This window comes from Synchiropus splendidus, chromosome 1, assembly GCF_027744825.2.
Source record: "Synchiropus splendidus isolate RoL2022-P1 chromosome 1, RoL_Sspl_1.0, whole genome shotgun sequence".
NCBI classification, from domain to species: Eukaryota; Metazoa; Chordata; class Actinopteri; order Syngnathiformes; family Callionymidae; genus Synchiropus; species Synchiropus splendidus.
In genome coordinates this window covers 3,474,627-3,496,850 of record NC_071334.1, presented here as the reverse complement: position 1 = coordinate 3,496,850, position 22,224 = coordinate 3,474,627, and the positions used below count along the sequence as shown (strand labels likewise).

At 43.5% G+C, this 22,224-nt stretch overlaps 1 protein-coding gene across 4 annotated transcripts in view; it reads right to left on the bottom strand.

Moving 5' to 3' along the window:
* Positions 1-21,998, bottom strand: part of mtss1lb (MTSS I-BAR domain containing 2b) — a 77,085-nt gene extending 55,087 nt beyond the window's left edge. For all 4 annotated transcript variants that reach the window (XM_053854112.1, XM_053854108.1, XM_053854111.1 and 1 more), the window contains exon 1: positions 21,535-21,998. In XM_053854112.1, coding sequence (XP_053710087.1) covers positions 21,535-21,621 — 87 coding nt within the window. In that variant the 5' untranslated portion in view covers positions 21,622-21,998. The remainder of the gene's footprint in view (positions 1-21,534) is intronic.
* Positions 21,999-22,224: the final 226 nt, after the last annotated feature.

The following is a 22,224-nucleotide window of genomic DNA, read 5'->3' as shown; positions in this document are numbered from 1 at the left end:
AACATTACAGAATTTGTCAGTTGCTGGTACAAGCCATCCTCACTCCCATGGCGTCATATGTTGACGTTGGGAAAGGTCCAATATCAGGTCAACATTTGGACCTTTGAGTCCTGTACTGACAACAAAGGCAGCAGACGCATGTTGACGCATCGGCGTATTAATGAAGTTAAAAAATGTTTTTTGTGCAGCGTTCCAAGCAGCGGGGTTTGGGAGGGACAGGGAGACGTACGGAAGCTCTCTTCGTTAAGTTGTACACCGATCTCTCCTCCTTCGTGACGGTACCGTAAGTCACCCTGACTAAAACGCACGGCCGTTTTGAGTGCCAGCCCATAGCATGACATATATTTTAAATTTAAAAAATTTTAATTTTTTAATAAAAAAAAAAAACCAATATATATATATATATATATATATATATATATATATATATATAATATTAAAAAAATTTGTTTTTTAATTTAATAATATATATATATATATATATATATATATATATATATATATATATATATATATATATATATATATATATATATATATGGAATAAAGGATCATTTTAAATTATTCAGTATTCTTGAAAATCTGCACATTAGACACATGCACATGAAAACATCTATCAGCTCAATGGACAATGGTCAACAACTCAATGGTCGATCGTCAGTCCAGGACAATTCTGTTTAAAAAAATATTTTTATTTATTGGATTTATTTAATTTAATTTAAAAATAGAAATCAAACATATATCTCATGCTATGATGGAAGGGAACTGTCAATCCTTCCACTGCCTCACAACAGTAAAGGTGCCCATAAACCAAATTCAGTTTCAGCTCAAAACCAGAGAAAATTCCCTATAACACACAGACACATGCGCACACAAACACGCTCATCCCATCAGGAGATCAAAGAGGTCTGAAAGGAAAGCGAATGAATCCTGAAGTGTCTCTACTGTGGCAGATGATGACCCCATGCTTCATCCCCCCAGCACAGATCACATTACACTTAACCCAAGGTAACCTTTGATCCTGACTACGGCTTGAATCAAACTGGATCATACAGTTTGAGAACAATTTCAGGGAAATAAAATCTTTAAGAGGCAGAGGGCTTCAGCGCAACACAATATTGGGGCGGAGAGACGAGGGGCCCCTTTTGTGATGTCACACTGGCACAGTAAGGGTTACAGTGGCTTTGATCCCGACTGTTTGAAGTTGCATAATTTCGTCTGAAACCAGAGTCTTATTCCCCCATGGCACCAAAATCTACCCCCTCTGACTCGCACCCTCTCGCTCTCTTTACACCCCCCAACTGGCTGTTTGAAGGGCCCCATGAGGCTTAAGCACTGTGGCTATGAGATAACGCAAACCAACACTGTTCTGCGAGAACACACACATTTGCACACACTCTGCACATTGTTAGCATAGTTCAAGGATCTAAATCCAGCAAATGAGTGCCGAGTGACCAAGTAAAGATGGAGAGCACCAACTAGCAATAAGGCAAACATACTTAGGTTTGGTCAAATTTCCTTGAATTCAGTCAGAAAATCTGCCTTTGGGTTCGTCTTCATTTTCAAATGAGAATCTATTTCTTTGCAAAGCAAATGGGGTTCAACATTAGCAGTCAAAACTTATGAAAGACAAATGTATTTAGAGCAAGTGTTTGTGAAGATTGACTTAGTTTTACATTATATCAGTGTATACAGCAAAGATGTGCTTTTCACTTCCCTCCAAAAATAAATAAATACATAATAAGAATAAATACTCAATAAAAATAAATCCAATCTGTTTGACAGTGGAAGATGACTGGTGCCACCTGGATGGATAAAAGTGAAATTATCATCCAAATTTCTGTCAGAAACATTTAACAATTCAACATTTCAAAATTCAGTTGGCACCAGCGATGGAATTCCTCACATGAACAAAGGCGCTTCTGTCAGTGCACATGTGATACTGGGGGATTCCACCAGAGGAAACAAGATGTACGTGATTTCCAAGTCGTAAACATGCTGGCAGCATACGGAAGAAGACATCACTGTGATGCTAAAACTTCAGAGAGAATGCTGAGATATCAAATCACGGAAGCAAAGATGACCATTTATAGAAGAACTGAAATGATATAGAACGTCAGCTGCTTCTTTGAAAGCCATTTCAGGACATTGTCTGATGCGACTACAACAAAGAGTTTTATGGTCACAGGGAGATGAAATATGAGCTAATTCAAATGGTAATTATAAGCATCAATTAGTTGTTGATATTTTCCTCTAACTTTATGTAGTAACTTCTTCTTATCTTTATTCACCACCTTAAATAAAACTTTGCCTTTTCCATCTGCACAAGTGAAACACAATTACATTAATATAGTGGCAGTGGGTTGGAGCAAAAGAGCAAACAGTCGTATCCCAGTGAGGTTTCATGAAACAGTGTCCTAGTTTTCTGAGGCCACTAGATGGCGCTCTTGGTTTAGAAATGATGTGAGGTTTCATTGAACATTTTACAGCAATCAGCGTCATCTGCTGGTCTCTGAAAATCAGGACACTGTTTCATGAAGCCTCATCGACCCGGCACTCTTGTATAGTCAGGAATTTGTTTTTTCCCAGCTTACAATTTGCCCTCCAAAAACTAATGTTGGTCCAGCCACCGAGTGTTGCCACCATCACAGCACCTCGCTTCCTTCCGAATTGTAGCGGTAGAAGTTTCTTCTTACAGTCAAGAGAGGAAAAAAAAAAAGTTTTCTTATAGACGAAAGACAGGAGTGACGTTCTATGATGGGTGGTTAAGACTGAGACAGTGGCTCTGACTCAAAGACAGGAAGCAGAGTTAGAAGTGACACTAATGTTGTCGATGGGACTAACTAGAGAGGACAGGGTCAGGAATTTGTGTATCGCAGGGAAGGTCATGTGGAGTAGGCAAAGTTTGGGAGATGAGACTCTGGCGGAGAGGAAAAAAACAGCGGGCATGTTTGTTCGAGACTGTTTGAGAAGGAGCTACCAAATGAGTAGAGGAAGACAACCAGTGAAGTTCATGGATGTGGTAAAGGAGGACATTGGGAGAACAGGTGCAAGTAGGTTTGGCTGAGGTGGAGGAGGCTCATTCCATCTTGGTCCAAAAACTGAGCTCACCATGCTGAAAGAAGTTCCCGGATTCTTTCCGTCTTGTTTTCTTGTACAGTCGCACCACGAGATCGAAAGCCTCACGCTGACTATTCCGTATTGTGTTGACCTTTTCAAGCGTTTACCAGATAAGTACATGGAAATTCATTCATGACAATGATTATTTTTCTGGTACACATTTCCTGCCCAAAGCTGCAGCTGAAAGCCACCACAGAAATGTTCCCACAGAGAAAACCTGCAGGCGGAACTCTCTCAGAGGCAGACTGAATATCATCAGACTGGCCAGCTCACATGAATGCTAATGTTGCTGCCGTTTGTTAGCAACCTCAAATAGACTTCGCCCTTCGTGTGCTTATCGACAGTTTCTGCAGGTGGAATCGAAACACGCATTTACCTGATACAACTGTGGAGTATAATGTCAAAGTACGCACTTTGAAATCTAAAGAGAACCATGAAAGGAATCTTTCTTACTCAAGAAGTAATGCAGAAGTACTTTTACGTAGGCCTGTGTTGCTCGAGTATTATAGTGCAAAACCTGTTGACCACCATTAGTGCTATTTTAGTGTGAGCAACAGTGATAAACTGTTTTGACAGTTACGTCGATGTAAAGAGCGTTTTTCCTCATCTCAAGCATCTCAACTGTAGCTATAAAAGTAGGTCAGAACATGGAAGGTTTCCAAGGAATTCCAAAGGAACATCCTTCAGCGAAGTGGCGACTCTGCAACGCTGTGGTTTCACACCTCGGCACCTCGACTCAAAGGCCCGTGCTCACATGACCGTGGGACTTGGTGCACTCGTGGTGGCCTGAGGGCGACGACAAGAGTTGGCAGGAGGCGCCAGGCGTGGGAATGAGCATTTGGTTCTTTAACACATTGATCTCTCGATAAAAGTGAGAGGTTCACACTTCCAACGAGGTCTTCTATTCTATTTTCACATCCATGCTGCGTGGACAGGGTCGACTGCCAAGGTTTTTTTTTTTTTTCCTTATCACGTCCTTGAGCTTTCACCCTCACTCTATTCAACCCGCCTTAGTCCGGAGGAGATCTAGTCTCCAGAAGTAGAGATTATCGTACGTAGATGGAGGTAAAAAACACGTATGCCTGGTGCATTCCCAGTGATATTTGACTATATTTTTATTTCATATTGTATACATATATATAATATTATATAGATAGATATATAATTTATGCGTTATTTAGCCAAAAATCATTTCAAGTGAATGAAAGATGAGTTCGTATTAGTCACCATGTAGAAGAAAGAGGTCGAAGGGAAAACATGTTTCAATGCAAGAGGTTTCTATCGATGATACTGGGGGGTTGTCAGCAGTTTGGAACAGAAATTAATCATGCACAAACCACATTTTTTTATTTTTTTTTTTCAAACAATGTCTGCGGAATCCATCAAAAACCTATGGAGATGCTACAATCATCAATTGGACACCACAGCTTCATCTCACTAGAGCTTGATGTAGGTCGTAACACTCACCTGCTTCTCCAGGTTTCAAGGGAACAAAAGAGATTAGGTTGCTAACTGTTGATTTTTTTTTTATTTAGTGTTTTTTTCCATTTATTACTTCATCCTGAAAAGAAACCGTGTCCATGATCATGATCTTCTTTTTGCCCACGGAACTCGGGACTGTCTGTGAGGATATTTTATTTATTATTGTTGTCGGTCTACGGTCGGAGGGTCATACACTGACTGACTCCCGATCTACCCCAACAACATACGTGGAGAGGACGGAGTGAACCATGACCTCATACAAGAATTAGTGGCCCTAGTTTCCCGAACTTCAAACCACTACGGCAAAGGAGTTTTGAGGACTTGGAAGGATGCGAGAGTGAGAGACCAGTCCGTCAGCAACACTGCACCGTGGCTGGTAACTGGGCGGAAATGGGCAGCAACGTCATCTGCAGCAGGAAGAGGAGGCTTTTACCTTGTCGCAAGTAAAGCAACTTGAGAAAAAGATTCAAGAGCAGAGACGTAGAGAAAGTGTGAGAACTGGAGGAGGTTGAAATGTCTCTTTCGCCACGCAAGGACAATTGTTGAGGAAGGTCTGGAGGAGAAAAAGCTCAGTGGGAGGGAGCTCTGTGCAATGGAGGGAAACAACATTGGGTACCTGTGCTGCACCCCAACCTCACTCCCATGGAGTCATACATTGGGATCTACAGTGTTCCAGGCGAGGAGTTTGGGTAGTGGGTCACGGAGCGTGAGGCATGGGGAGAGGTTTGGAAGCTCTCTTCACTGAATCACATTGCTACGTGACACGGCTATTCAGTGGGGGGTTAAATCGCAATTGACACCTTGTGTTATGCAGAATGAAAGGGGGGCCGTAACATGGCTTACCTAACCCCAAGCACCATCTTTTTTTTTATGTGTCGCGCTGCTGCGGGAGGCGAAACTTCAATTGAAAACCTTACGAGTCAACATGCACAGCTGAGGGCTGCCTTTGCAGCTCACCATTATATAGTTGAACAGGTCATTTAGCAGCAGGAAAACAGAACGTACATCTTTCCTCCCAAATTCACTTGGCGAATATAGGCGAAGGGAAATTCAAATCTACACATTTTTAAACATTGTATTACAAATTTAAAATATAACACTTCGAGTCATGACACGTTTCTGGCACATGAGTGTAAAACTACACCCAGGATGGTTGGATTTACAAAATGAGTCCCATGGACTATGAGGTTTAAATGGTGTCAGAAGTGTATTGTGTTTACTTGCAAATAGGGCGCTCCTGCCCTGGCAGTGACCCTGTGTTTCACCCAGCACACACAGACCCCAGTGTCGCCCCCCTCTCTCTCTCCAGTGATAATCTCTTATCCTTGGAAAAAAAGAGTCACTTATTGACTCTTTTTCCCCCCTCGACTCTCCTTCTGCTAATCCTTCATTTCATCTGACTGGGTCTCTGGGCTCTGGGGTGCTGTCCACTGGCCTAGTTCTCAGAGCTCTACCAGTCTTTCCAGCACTGTACGAGGAGCCCCACTCCACTCACTACAGAGGATGAGGAGCTTACTGTCTCCACTCTTTTGTTCCCTTTGTTCCCCCCACAGCAAGAGGGGAAACAGAGGAAATTCATCAGGAGAGACATACAGAGTGGAGGCAGGCAAATAAGGATTAGGTTTTTTCCAGACTTAATGAAGCCAATTCTCATGTTGATGGACGTAATGTATGTAGAAGCGAAACAAATGAGACCAATTTCTCTTTTCCCGTCAAGGTATTAAGGCGGTAACCGATTGTTTCAATAAAAGTCGAGGGCGGATCAATAAACTAGTGAGAAAGAAAAGCGTCTACACCATTCCGGCAGGACGCCATGGATGGGTTTAGCTTCGGTTCTGAGCCATCGTCCAACTTGGTGTCACAACCAGAGCCGGCTCTTCCCCTGAAACATCCACTTCTGTTTGGCTCCGACTTCGACTCAAGCGGAGGGGAAACATTCTGTCCATTCACATGACTCAGCTGCTCTGGGAGTCTGGTCTGAAGCCACTCTTATTTTCACAGAGCACCAACCTTAAGCTTCCAAGTGTAACGTTTGACTCAGATCAGATGGAAGACTGGAAGCAAAAATTGTACTTGTGTTAACAGGAGTCAAAACTAGGACTATTTACTCGCTGTTTTCAAAAACCGGAGCTGTGACATTTGTTCACTGCACAGTATTGTGTATTTCTACCTGGTTGCACTGTAGATGACTATAGAGAAACAAGCTAGTTCATGAATGGCTAATATGTGCTGTCAAATCTAATGTGTAACCTTATATTCCCGAACGTCCACTTAGTCTCACGCTAATTTACAGCACTACATGAATTAACAACAAACGCTGTCATGTCTAGTAAGATATATCACTGTGTATGGTGTATTTTTGTCTCTCCCTCTCATAGTTTGATGACGTGGCACCCACCAATAAATAAATAAAACATGGAATGTATGTTTCTTTCCCGATTTTTATGTTTAAAAAAAGCACTGAAAACCACCATGACGTGTTGTGAGTTTCCCTTTTGTTTTTTACATGTAGCAGAAACCCTGAAAAAACCCAAAAAACTGTGTGCCATGTTGTCTCAAGTGTGACCCACTCAGCCACGCTGCCTCCGTTTTCTTCTTTGTGAAAGAGCTACATGCTCAATACTGACGCCACAGTCGCCATGTTGGTTTTGCAGTTTGTTGTTGTCATAAACCTTCAGTCTGGGCTGCTCCCCCTGGTGGATATATTGGTGAACAGCAATGTAGCATAAATGGGTCTAAAGTCTAAGTGAGTATCAATGGTTACAGCAGGACATTGTACCAGCTATTACAGTGATGTTACGACTTCTTGATAACCAAAATCCCAAGTGCCTTTTATGTAACTCACGCAAAGACTCATGGGATCAATGGCGTCCACCAGGATAAATAGCTGCACCGATGGGTGTCTGTTTATGTCTTTCCAACTCGTGGATTCAGTGGCCGTTTTCCATGAGGAAACAAGCGGGAACAAGAGCGATGTCAGTCTGATTCTAGATCGACACACATCAGTGATGCCAAAGTTGACTTGCTCATCCCTTGAAACAGCCTTCAACTCTTCATTATGGCGTCTCACGTTTCTCACAGATTTTCATTACATATGAAAAAGAAAAAGGTGAATGACCTCAACCAGCACATTCACTTCATTGTATTGCTACCTCTCTGTGAAAATGGATTCACCTGGGATCGACTGCATTCTCCATTCACTACATTCACACTTAAACCCGAAAGGCAAAAGACTGAATTGCGGCATCATCAAGGCACGTTTTATCACGTTGGCAGGCGAAGTCGGATCCATATAAGCCCGATAAAAGTAGAACCACAAACAGTAGCTGTAAAGTTATGGCCAAATTGTACAAAGGGATTCAGCAATCAAAACAAGAAAGCACAGAATATATTAAAAAGAGATGGGAAAAAGATGGAGGCATGTTGCTGGCAAAGGAAAACTGGGAGGGAATCCGTCGGTTAGTCAACAGGGTCAAATGTGTGGCGAGAATTTTGGTAGTAAAATATTGAGATTTTTTGGTCTCATCCATTCAAAACAGACATCTTGAGACTGGCGATTCATGTTGGAGGCAATGTGGGGCTTTTTGGTCAGACATCCACGATCATATAAATAATATTTTTCATTAAAATATTCCTCTCAAATGTGAAAACCTGTACTTGGGTGATGTGTGTATATAAGATTGGAATGCAACAGATATAAAATTACTTGACGGCAGCCACAAAAAAATCATGAGGAAATGGTTGAAAATGTTGTATATAATATCTACATCATGGAGAGGTTGGCGTATGCTCTCAGAATAGAAAACAAAACATTTTGTAAGATATGGTCAAAATGGACTGAACATGTCAAACCTGTAAGAAGCGATTTCACCTGAGGAAAGATGTAAAGCAAACCTTTGATATACTTCATTATTTCTTTGAAAATATATGCTCCCTCACTCTGTTGTTATGTTGTTTTATTGTCATGTAAGAAAAAATCCAAAACAAAATGGCAATGTTGATAGAGAAACCCAGACTTCTGATCTGTGGATGCAAACCTGTCGAGTGAAAGCTGTATGTAAAATCAAAGAGACTGGGAATCATAATAGAAACGTTTATTACAATGTGTGGATGTGAAGTTCTATGCTTTTCTTTAATAAAAAGGTAATTACACAATAAAGTAGAACCACAAAAACAGTTACCGTACTGCACTATTGCTTCAGTGTACAAGCGTGGGGTTCAGATTCACAGGGTCAAGTTGCCCCTCTCTGCCGACTGTCCTTGGCCATCGTCCAATGTCAGGTTCTAGCTTCATCTCATTTAAAGTCTCACATGACTTCCATCATGAGGCTGAAAGTGTGAGTGCAGATCAGCCTGGGATGGGATGATCGATAGTCACCAGACAGCAGGGTGATCGCGCGCCTCTTTCACCTGATTTATAGAGCATGAAGACAACTTTCTCTTCATTCAAAAGCTTCCTTCTGGAATAGAGACGTGGTTATTGATTTGTCATGTCTCATCGCTGCACTGCAGCCCGCGAACAGCTGAGCGTGATGGGAAGGATCTGACAGCTCTGACAATGGCTTCAGAGCCAGAGTCCGTCCTGGCAGCCTCCCAGCAGCCTCCAAGCCTCTCATGACCAGTTGTCCCAGTTCATCTCTAACAAGCCCCGAGGCCTCCGCGAGCTGTGAGCGCTAATGAGATGGTCCCGCGGTCGCCCTGCCGCCCGACAGAAAAGTCTTCTCAGGGGTCACTTTTGAGGAGCCACCTCATCTGCTCTTCAACAAACTGGACCATGACTTGACTTCCTACCTGAAGTTTGAAGGAATTTTCCCAAGTTCTAAGCAATACAACGACTGTTGACTGAAGACTGAATAACTGAAGAAATACAACTCTTTATGAACAACCTTTCGAACCAATTTGAAATCAGGAAAATGTAAAGATGTGAAAGGAGTGGCATCATTTTTGTTCTCAGTGTTTGTGGTGTCACAGTGGAATTTCATACACTGCGTTCCAAATTATTATGCAAATGATGTTGTTGTTTGATTTTCCAAAATACTTAATGCAAATAACGATCAACATAATTTTCAAGTCATTAGCTGTCGAAATGTATTTCAAATGTTATTGAACAAAACTCCTAATGAAAACAGTATTTAAAAAATAAATAAAAAACTTAAAACACACTGTTCCAAATTATTATGCACAACATAGTTTCAAGACATTTTCCAGTTAGTAAAGAACTGAAAATAGTAATTTGTTGAATCATGTTTACTAATCCAAAACATCTTAACAGGTCAAGTGACATAGGACTCCTTGTTTGATAGCAGCTTCACAGTTCTTGCATCCATAGAACTTGTGAGTTTATGGACAGTTTCTGCTTGAATGTCTTTGCTGGATATCAGAACAGCCTCCCAGAGTTGCTGTTTGGATGTGAACTGCCTCCCACCCTCATAGATCTTTTGCTTGGAACTGTGCGTTTTAAGTTTTTTATTTATTTTTTAAATACTGTTTTCATTAGACGACCTCAGATGTTTCTTAACATGAATTCCCATGAACGTTCCCGCGTAGGTACCTCACTACCTCACCTCTTCTCTCAAGTCTGTTGTTCTGGTCAATCTTGACACGCTATGTCAGTATATCACCCAATTACCATCATTTTTTCTCACAGTCTGAGCCCTGCGGCTTATACAAATAATCCACATGTTTTTACCCGCGTGTCCACAGCTCCGTCAACAGAGTGGATCTCCTGGAGGTCTGGAATCGAGAAGCAGCAGCTGAGACCGGCTGTGGTGTCGGAACTTTGGGCACACGGACGAAAACAGCGCATTTTGAGGGCTTTATTGTGAATAAAAGATGTGAGACTCCGTCTCGAGACAAAGTGTGTTCGTCTCAAAAGTCCGACTGGTGACTGGTGAACACAAGCAAGTCAGGTTCTGTCCACGGACATGATCCCGACTGGAGAGCTGCACCTTGTCTATTGTGAGAGCAGCATGGATAAATCAAGACGCTCCGTATTACGCAGCTTGTTTCTGCTTCTTCACTCTCACTCTCGATGCTGGACCCCTAACTAATTTTGAAAGGAGTTTTTAAGACGGTGCACCACTGATCTGTCTACAGCGCAGACAGCACCAATGACCCTGTATGTATCATGTATGTATTATTTATGCACAAGATCTAGTTTCCATCTTAAATGTAGTGGGTGGCGCTAATATTCCGGTGCGCTCTATAGTCTGGAAATTAGGGTAATTTATCATTTTTTGGCTTTAAATCTGGTCTATATTCGAAACCGGGTTCTCAAACCGGTCCTGAAAGGGCTGCAGTGGGTGCAGGTTTCTGGTGCGACCAAACAAGCACAGACAGTTTAACCAATCAGGTGTCAGATGAAACAAACCACACCAGACTCTTAAGCAACTGATTCCGGTCTTCAGACACCTGATAAGTGACTGGTTGGAAAACCCGCTCCCACCGCGACTCTTTGAGTCCCCTCTGCTAAACCAAGTCACATACATGCTGAAAACACGTGCTTCCTTGTTGTTTACTTTTGTGCAGGTCTTCCTGTTTTTCTGCCTAAACTGCAGCAGAGTTGGTGCCACTTTTCGGCTCACCGAGTCACAGCTCAAACACAGTAACTGTACTCAGCCAGAGCCACTTCAGCCATTACTCATTTTGGGAGCAAGCTGGTTGCACGCGGGTCGTACTGGAGTGGGAACCTTTTTCGATCCCCAAAGTACGGCAGGACTGACAATTCTCGCGTGACCAAGTGGAGAACAATCGGACGCAAGTGCACGAATGACATGATTTCAGCTTTTTATAGCGAGTCAAGTCTTTTTATTAACAACAAAACACTAACACACACGGGAACCGAGCGCTGTCCATGTTATTTGTAACGCACCTGTGTGACCATGACATTCCTCCTGTTCTTCCACCTCACTCTACAGTAGCCGCTACATTACATGTGCAAACTGCTCAGGCCAATAGTTGAAGCACAAACTGCTGGTTCCATTTTCCACTTCCTGAACAGCATAATAATGCAATTTAACACTCCAATTCGTCCGTCATCTTGATAAATGACTGCTTTCTGTGTTTTTATTTTGAGAAAATAAGTGAGTGAGCAAGAACCCTGACTTGGTCAAACACACTGAGAGCCGCCTGGATGAAAAGCAGTCAGGAGTCCGGGGCATACGGATTAGCATCTTGGTTTGGACTACACAATAAATTGTTAAAAAAAAAAATAAATCATGATTTCGATTCACCCTTGTGTCTGATTTAATTTTCAATCAATTTCGATCCGCGTTTAATGTACAACCCGACTGGATTTGCATAAATAATGCTACTTTCTTCATGAGTTTTACGCTCCCTAGCGGAGTTCCCACGATGCTCATGGCTTCACCTTCAGCCTATGACGAAGCGCCTTGCAGTCGCGTGTTTCACTGGTGATGGGGACACGGCAGTGATTGGAGAGCTCGACCACAGGATAGAAACTGAAGGAATATGGATGACAAACTGGGAACTAGTTACGAAAATAGGCCCACCAGTCAGTCTCAAACAAACATGTTCCGAAAGAGGCTGACCAACCGGATGACCAACGTCAGTCTGAAGACGGTGCTGAGACGTGTTTTTCACTTGTCTCAGCACCAAACACAAACAATTATCAAACGTCAGCACACAGTGTGATTTGACGTAGCCGTCCAAGGAAAGCCGTCCGAAATTCGACGCAGACATCTATTACGGAGCCCCTGCACAACGCGACACCATACCCACACAACTCCAGCCAGAGTAAAGAAGTAACCGAAGCAATTGCTTTTATGCAGCGAAAGATGTGGTTCCAGTTCATTCTTTCTTGCCAGGAATCTTTGAACGCTATAGTCAGGGTGATTTTTGTTTGTCACTGACTCCTCAGTATATTGGCTGATGTGTTTTATATCTGCATATTTATGTAACATTTTTTATGACCAGTTGAATATTTTTCTTTTTATTGGCCATTTTGCAAGAAAAAAAAATGTTTTGTGCGGCAACTGTAGAGAATCATGATATCAATTCTGAGCTAAAAAAAAAAATTGTCATTCATATTTCCCCCCGAATCTTCGTCCCAGGTAGAATTCAAATTCAGGGTTTCATGTCGTGTTATCAGAGCAAAGACGACAGCACGGCCGACCCAGATCACCCATGGAAGCACGGCACAGAGCTCAACACTCAGTGAAAACATGGGTTGAAGCACAGAAACATTCTTTTTCTCACTTCAGTTGCTGCTCTGCACCAGAGAACAGGACCTTGCTCCAAACCCTCTACATATTTGACGACTTGAGAATGACGGCTGAGTTTGGTTTGCCTTTCCGTCTGCAGTGTCCCCCGAGAGACACGCATCCCTGCTGGGTTGTAAACAACAGAGCTGTGTTGGGAGTCCTGCAGGACCACACAGACACGAATGCTCTAATGACTTGCTCTCACACGGAGCCATCGCTTCTGCAGACTGAGACAGAGTCAGAGGACCAGGCAATAGTCAACCGGGGCGGGGGCAACAATGGACACTGTGCGAATCCAGAGCCGCTTACTTCCACTTCTGCTGCTCTGTTCACGACATTTTCTGGTTAATGAGGAATTACAGCCCGCTGTTCCCATTTAATGTCTTTTCCTTCAACCATTGTGATGGGATTTCACCCACGGTTAAAACTGAAATCTAAATTTAGTCATTGATCCAAAACCTTTGGTTCCAAAGTGATGAATCAGCAGCTGAAAAGTATTATTTTCCAATCTAAAAATGTGATATGTCACCACCACTCTGCAGAGTTGACGCCCCAGAACTCAAAGGAAACTAAGTGATTTCTCGTCCATTTCTTACTCGGAAGAGAAATCACAGCCACAAAGGCTCCAAACTGACCAAGAGGGTGACGGCACAACTGGCACCACAGCAGAATCAAGAGCGCGCGTCGACCCAGAACTTATCTATTTAACAGGGCTGGAGATCAAAGCCTTTCTCAAATATACCTAGTGATTTCTCTATGACAAAATTAAATATCGATATTTCTCCCAATTGCTTTTTTTTTTGTTTCACACATTAAGGTGGAGGCAAGGCGCAACATTAAACAGTCGAGAGGTCGAGCTAAAGTGCGTCTCCTGCTCAACAGAGCAGCCGATCAAATGCAGCAGTTTATATTTACATATTTGATACTTGTGACAAGCTTTTATTTTCAAACACTCCATCCACTCCATTTTATTTTCAAACACTCCATCCACGGATCCACGTAGCTGATGTTAGCATCGGGCAGCCAACTGTCACTCCACAGCGCCATCTGGCGACACAGAGTGCATTCATAATATAGATCCATATAAAGTCACTTGGCTAGAAAGAAAAAACACATGCGGCCTGACAAAAGCCTCTTTTGAGAGAGTTTTACGCAGGTTAGCCCTGTGCTAACATGTTAGCGCTCTGTGCTAACCACTGCTCAGTATAGGATTGTAGATACTGGAATAACACGATCTATGCCATGGATGGTCGTCTGCGCATCGGTCTGTGATAACGCAGGCTCTCAACCGTTGAAAATATTTAGCCCCCAAAATATTACTGTCAGAACCTGTTCTGGCTCCTTGTTACTGCACATCCACTGCTTCGCTTTCAAGAGTGAATAATACTCTTTATAAATACACAAATACAGTCGCCACTTTGACCAAATGAATATGTCACAATCGTGATATAAATTGCCTCGGAAAAGAATCACAATATAAACCAGAATTGGCACCAGATTGTCAGGAAAGTATCGGAATATTTAGTCAAGGCTACAGAAGGCCCTTCTGACCAACCGTCCAACTCAGTGTGGTGATGATTCACGTCCTCGACCATCGCCTCGATGCCACAGAGTGAAGCGTGATCTCTGCGTCATGCCCCGAGTTTATTTATGCCACATCATGAGAATACCAAGTACATGTGTGACTGCAGCGGACTCGTGGTGCACGCGGTAAGGTCACTGCAGACAGAAACATCTGCAGCCAAGCCGCCTCTCTCTGGTTCCCACAATCATGAGCTCATGCGGCTCCACTGCTCTACTTTGAAAAACGTCCCCTCCAGGGTAAAACTGCGCTTGGATTTGTGACTGGTGTCGACGTAGGAGGTGAAGAAATGCGTCCGCTGAGTTCACTATAATCTGCTGAGTAACCCTTGCAAACCCTAGTACTGCTCATAAAAATATAAGGAGTGCTGCTTTGGAAGGAAATAAAATGCTGTCTTGTACAGTTTCTGACCCCCCGTAGGCCTCAAAGTGTTTCCATTACATTCCCAGCCAAGAGAGCCACATATCATGTTTGAGTTTATTCAAAACAATAGAGGAACATCCGGCGGGAACTGGAGAACAAAAACGGCTCCCCACCAAGGAGTATACGGAGTCCATGTCCAAATAATGCTCACACTTCATGTCTCACTCCTAGTTACGGTCATAGACATACCCGATTGTAAACCAGTGAAATTACACTTGTGCGTTTGTTCACCTTTATCGAGTGCAGCCTGACTGAGGCAATAGGACAGTTAAACCGCTGAGTCCGACTGCAGCAGGGAGATAACCAAACTGCTGAGTAATGTGACCTCCGTGACACAGGGTGGCGCTGTGAGAGCTTCACCCCTTCCAGTTCAACTGTCAATAGTGTGAGAACTCGGAGCTGTGCTGACGTTTTGAGACTTTGTACTGTACTGAAGGAGTTGAACTTAAGCAGTTCAAAGTCTAAAGTCATAACTGGTGTGGAGAGCTTCCTTCGACAGAGACAGGTTTCTGGATGAAAGCAAACTAGCGGGTTCCTCAGTGAAATCAAATATTTGTGAAATATGTGCTCAGCACTTTTTAGGTCTGTTTTCACAACCCATCCTCACTCCCATGGTGTCGTATATTGACGTAGGAAGTTGGACGTATACGTCCCATGCTGACGACAAAGGCAGCCTTCGTTGCATGTTGACGCACAGGTGTTTCAGTGGACTGAAACATATTCTGTAGATCCAGGCGGGGGGGGGGTGGATAGCGAGGAGCAGCACACGACAGGATGCGGGAATGCGCGAGGCAGGGGCTCATGTGGAGATGTGCTGAAGCTCACTGAATCACGCAGGATGTCAGTTGCCATTTATAACCCCTGACACAGCTCTCCGTTTGAGGCGCTTTAAAAAGCAACTGACACCTTCTTAAACGTAGAATGAATGGAGCGCCCTCCCATGGCTCACCCAAACCCCAACCCTTGTTGTCTGGCTCCCAACGTCAATATATGACGCCATGGGAGCGAAGATGGGTTGGTTTGCGCTGTATTGCGTGAATGTATGAAAATGTCATGACGCCAGGGAGCTATTGAGCTAACAATGCTTGATGCACCAAAGGACTGAGAGACCATCAAAACTGGGGTTCTGAAAACATCAGTCCAGTGACGTTATTTGACCGTCTTTGCAGAGTTGACCATGCTTGCTTCCATGGCGCAACAGAAGCTGGCACATGGGCAGATCACCCAGACTGACAGTCGAGCTGAATGTCGCTAAATGGCTACATGCTTAGTCAAGGTATTGAATGCATTAACCCAGGTTGAGCAGTACCATGACGATAAAGTCTTACTCCTTAATCTGGCGTGCATCTCAAAGTCATCCCACGCACTCAGCAAAACACTGCCCTAGAATTTAACCATAAAAAAATTGCAATTCTGAATCAAGAGTTTTAAAGATGAACAAACTTCTCTCCGGCAGTCTGAGAAAGGCTGTACAGCAAATCCCACGAGCCCTTGTTCCGGCGCCCTGTCGGGACCATACTTCGTGTTCAGTGGTCATAGTTTCTGACTGTGGCAACTGGTACCTCCCAGCACTGAGCGGTCTGTGCACGAGGCCTACAGCTGATGGGTGGTCTATCAGTAGCCCGTCCTCCTACATGTCTACGGAGATGTGCCTCTTTTCTGTTCGCGACATACTTCATCAAGCTTTTTCTCTAGTATGTTTGAATAAAGCTCGACTGCTTGATCTGTGACAGGCTCGTGCGACACATCAGAGGGCGCACCGCAGGGTTTAGGGTTTAAGGTTGACCATTTCTGACCACCATGAAGATTTCACTGAAATATTTTCATTTATTCGAAGCACAAATAAACAAACAACTCCCCATCATGATAACACATTACATTAGCAAAAACATCTTCAGCTTTCAGTACTTTCGACCTTCATCCCAAGAGAGTCAACTCAACCACCCCATCGTTCTATTTGTGATATCAGTTCAGTTTGTTCCATGGACTACACTTGTCCATCACAAGCGTCACGTGCCTGGCATCATCAACCCCCTGGAACCTTTTCAGGCTGCATTTGTGTGCTTTTAAAATAGTAATGGAAGTGTAACAAACACCAGTGTAAAAGTGCACAGCCATCGGACACATGCCGTCGTTGCCTAGCTCAACGCAGTTTATTGGACATACAAATCAGTTTACATGCAACTCTCGGAATATCATTGTCATATTGTTTAAAATTGCACCACGATTAAAGTCAACGTAAGTAATAAAACACAATTATCACCAAACCAACATGTTTCAGTAGTTGAAAGAGTGTAAAGAAGTAGGGGCCGTCAGAGGGCCAAGGTCATCTCTACTTCTTCGACTACACTCATTCGACTACGGAACCTCGTGTCGACGAACCAACCGTCAAGATTACTTTTTGTGTGACTCACTTTAGTTGATAATTGTAGTGATGGGTAGATGAGATATCATGAAACAGCGTTGCAGGGTTGATAGTGTCCTCATTTTCAGAGGCCACTAGATGTCGCTGTTGGTTTGGAAATGATGTGAGGTTTCATTGAATGAGTTGTTCAAACAGTTTACAGCAGACAGCGCCATCTGGTGGCCTCTGAAAGTCAGGACACTGTTTTCATGAAACCTCATCAACCCTTCAAAACTGTGTCATGAAGCCTCATCCACCCATCACTCGCTATATATATATATATATATATATATATATATATATATATATATATATATATATATATATATATATGTATATATGTATATATATACATACAACAATATATTAGTGTTTTATAATATTATATAATATAATATAATATAATATAATATAATATAATATTAGGCTAACAGTAACCAAGAGAAGGACGTCACGGTTCAACAGAGTGGAGGCTGTCAAAAGAAATGTCCTTGTGTGCTTTATGGTTTCCTACCATTGCTGCAAGTAAGGGGGAAAAAACCTGCACTGAGCGGGGGAAGACGGGAAGACGCTGGGAGGAGAGGGAGCGAAAGAAGGAAGCTGATGGCAACAGAAGAGGAAGAGAAAGTGCCTGGTAAACAAGTGAGGGTCCACCCTGCTGACCATGTATTCCACATGCAGAGATGCAAATGCAGTGGAAGCTCAATGTTCTGTCAGTGTTTCTGTTGACACGACAATGTTGAGAAATACGGATAGGTTTCAGTTTCTGACTGTATGATGCAACGATACACTGCTGGCCCTCATGAGGGGAATAATATATGCTGCATCTCGATCATTCTGAAGTTCCTCGTCTCCAGCTGAGAGGCCAACTTCCTGACAACGGTGGATCATGGATTATTATTATTATTATTATTATTATTATTAAATTGTAAGCGAAAAACCATCAAGATAAAATAAAAAATAAATTAAAGACAAAACAAAATAAAACATTAGACAGACTCAATACACATAATGTACAGATATAATTTACTTTTGTTTTGTATGCAAATGCTATAAATGAAAAACTACTTTTGCACACTACTCTGAGAGTCCAGTGTACCAGTTGACGCTGGTATTTTGGGGCGTCCTTTTTTACCTTTTGTTGTCTCACCACCATCCTCAATAATCGCAGTCTCGACTCATGGCGCAATCGAGTTCAATGAATAAACAACCACAGAAATCCAACAGAATGATGGACTCAACTGAGAGGACAGATGGACTGAGGGCTTCGCTGAACCCCACACAACTCGATGCATCAGCTCAGGTTATTGACCAGGTTTAACTTCTTCCCATCGCCAAACAATGTCACGTCATTTTCAGAGTCCAGAGGGTGGCGCTCTTGATTTAAAAATGATGGGAGGTTTCATATAAACCATTGCCCAAAGCCAAAGATTATACACCAGATAGCACCATCTAGTGGTGAATGCCAATGAGGTTTCATGAAACCTCATCAGCCCATCACTTACAGTATGTCAGCACTGATACTGTAGACTGTAATGACTGATTCATTATTTAGACCACGACGACTAAGACACAGTTCCTATTCTATCAGAGTATTTTCCCCTGAAGAAACGCCAGTGAAGAAACTCTCTTTTGATCTGACCGCTCACACACTGTATGTCTGCATGCATCTGCGTGACTGGTCCACGACAAATGTAGAGTACCTTGAATGCAACCAAGCCTGTCATCTAGCCGGTCCAGTGGGGACCAGAGTCACAGAGACCGGGTCAGCAGTGGCCTTTCATTTTCTCGGGCACGAGTTGTAGTGACCCATATACTTGCACAGGTTACACAGGGACGACATAAACACAGCAGCCATTAGAGATGTCGATGAATAATAGATGAGAACAGAGCGGTTACGGAGACGGCAGCTCTACATCACCTGCTCCCTGCAAGTCCTGGTGCAGTTGTTGTTGTTCAACAAAAGAGGCAGTAGTTCTTGGATGTCCATGGTGAAGCTGGATGTGTATTTGTTGCTCGCATTTATTTCACCTTTGCAACACATCTGCTGTGTCATAGAGGCAGCCATTGCTTGCTTACATGTATATATATATATTGTGTACATGATGGGTAGATGAGGTGTCATGAACATGAAACAGTTTTGCTGGGTCCATAACACAGTGTCCTGATTTTCACAGGCCACTAGGTGGCGCCCTTGGTTTAGAAATGACGTGCGCTTTCATTGAATCATTGGGTAAGTTCCAACATTTTAGCAGACAGCGCCATCTGGTGGCCTCTGAAAATCAGGTCACTGTTTCATGAAACCTCATGTGCCCATCACTAGTTTGTGTACCCCAATACTGTACATAGCACATCAATACTATAATAATAATAACAACAATAATCATAATAATTGTGAGACGTTATGTTTTCTGGATTTATAGTCATTATAGGTTTCTTCTTATCTGCTTCGACTGCTGCTCTTTTCCAGAAAAGGAAGCGGACATGGCAAAATCCCGTTTTTTACAAGAGCTCCCTCAATGTTTACTGTGTCCAGGACTCGGGGAAAAAAGACGGTCTTTCACCCGGTCACTCTCACTCAAAATAAAAAGCCAGAGTATCGTGTTTTACGATTGGAAATAAAACATCCTTTCATCCGAGACCGTATGTCGGATTAGTATCGCATTCTCCTCCGACGAAATCTCACTGTAACAATAGACGGCCGAGCTTGTCTCGTTGTTTCACAATGAAGAGCTCCGTGCAAGGTCTGCAGGGTCATCATAAAAATGTGAACTAAAAGAACTAAAAGGTACAAGCAGCATTTACGACTGCGTAATGGGGACAGTAATCTGTGGTGAGCAAAATCCTTTATTCTCTCTAATGCTTCAGTTGTTTAGGAAGTGACCTGTTATGGCTCAAGTTTGGATTATATCATATTATATTGTATTGTATTGTATTGTATTGTATTCTATTCTATTCTATTCTATTCTATTCTATTAGTACTTGCAGTTGAGTACTCTCCAATGTCCCATTATACATGAACTTATTTTGATTTTTTCTTTGTTTTGGTTTGTTTTTTTGTCACATATATTGTTATTTGAACAATATACCTCAGCATGTTTTCTTGTGCACGGTTCATTGCAGTGCAAACACAAATTGTACAAGTCAAGTGGTCAAGTGGTATCCCTTTCATGCCATTCTATGAGTGAGATGTGTATCTATCATGATGTGTCGGCATCCCTATTAAACACAACAGATCCTCAACGTTGAAACTTCAGAAGGTCTGGAGTCCATCAAAAGTCCAATGTTCTCATTGTGAATCTGAGTCTGGCTGAGTGGAGGACGACGGTGTAGAATAATTTCCTACTCCTCCTGAGCAGTGCACGAGTCGTGGCCTTCTGTACAGCTAGTTACTTTTTCATGAGTCATGGTTTGAGTGTAAAATTAGCGTTGAGCGTTGAGTGGCGTAACCATTTTTTTTTTTTTTTTTTAATGCTGAAGTGAACCGTGTTATGAGTGAAGAATCTCGAGTAGAACACGTTGAGATAAATCACTGCAGGTCTGAATCCCTCTATTTCTAAGTGCTACTATGGCTACAGAGCCGCCACATCAACTCAAGCTTTCTGGAGTTGATCCGTTTTGACTCCGCTTCTGAAAAGCAAATTTGATGTTTTTATAATGTATGCTATTAAGCTATCATGGGGCACGCGATATCTACCCCTGCATCATCTTGATATTTGGGAATATCCATCCTCCGCTCTGTGACTCTTTATCAGCTGAACAGAGAGCATCAGACATGGGTGTGTTCTGCTCAGCAGAGCCGCGATGGTGGAGCCGTCAGTCTGCAGACTCCCCTTGCTCGAGGTCTCTCCGACAGACATCCAGGCGAGAACGAGACAGACAGAGGGAGAGGAGAAGAGGACGGGGGGCCACAGTGTCTGAAGGCTGCACGGCTTCTCACGCCTCCATGCCAGATCCCACTGACAGGAAATCAATGACGCTGCACTCTCATGGAGGAAGCAGATGCAGCAGTCACGTCTGTGTGATGGAGATCTGCGCCGCTCATGAGCATCAGATGCAGACAGCCAGCCGATATCGAGTCCACAGCCGATATTTGGGCAGCATTTTCAGGTCAGGAAAAATGCGGCGCATTGGCGTCAGGAAGCGAGGTGACGCGGAGGGTCGCATCACTCACCGTCTCACTCAGGTATTTGCATCACCAAATGACACCCGCATGAACAATGGATGAGCCGCGATCTGATTCGGCGATGCGACACATGCGTGTATCGCCATGACAACCGGGGAGCTTCGGCGTTATTTACCTTCATGTCGTTGACAATCGCCTGGAACAGACCCCCGAGGGCCCCGCATTCCTTCTCCACCGTCTCCATGTTGGCCAAATCCACCATTCACGGGAACGTCGAGGCGCGCACCGGACTGCGCGCTGCGCACGAGAGGGAGAGTAGACGCGTGCGCCAACCCCCCAAAAAAAACAGATATTTCCACCGTGTCCACCTCCTCGGTTTGTCCTTCAAACCGAGAGAGAGAGAGCGACGAGGGCGAGGAGAAGAAGAGGAGGAGGAGGTGAGAGAATAGATCAAGTGAGGATGGGCGAGAGAGGACGGATGGTCTATCTCTCTCGCTCTCCCTCTCCGTTAGATGCAAGCGAGGAGGAGGAGGAGGAGGGGGGGATCAGATTCCGGGTTCCGGGACCACCTCGTTCATCCTGGCGCAGCGCTCGCTACGCTTCGTCCGGACGCGCGAGAGAAGAACCGGGATCTCACCGTGTGAGTGTGCGCGTGTGCGTGTGGAGTCTGGCAGTGATTGGTGCAGAGGCGGTGGGTTCAGCGCTGCGAGGACAGCAGCCAGTAGTAACACGACACTAGGGAGTCCGAAAAAGGGGGAGGCACGGTGCGTCACAGCAGAGGAGCCCAGAGATGTGGACCATACGAGTGGAGGAATGCGTCGCATGTGGCGCAAACCTATCAATTTCAGGCGCACATTTACAGTTT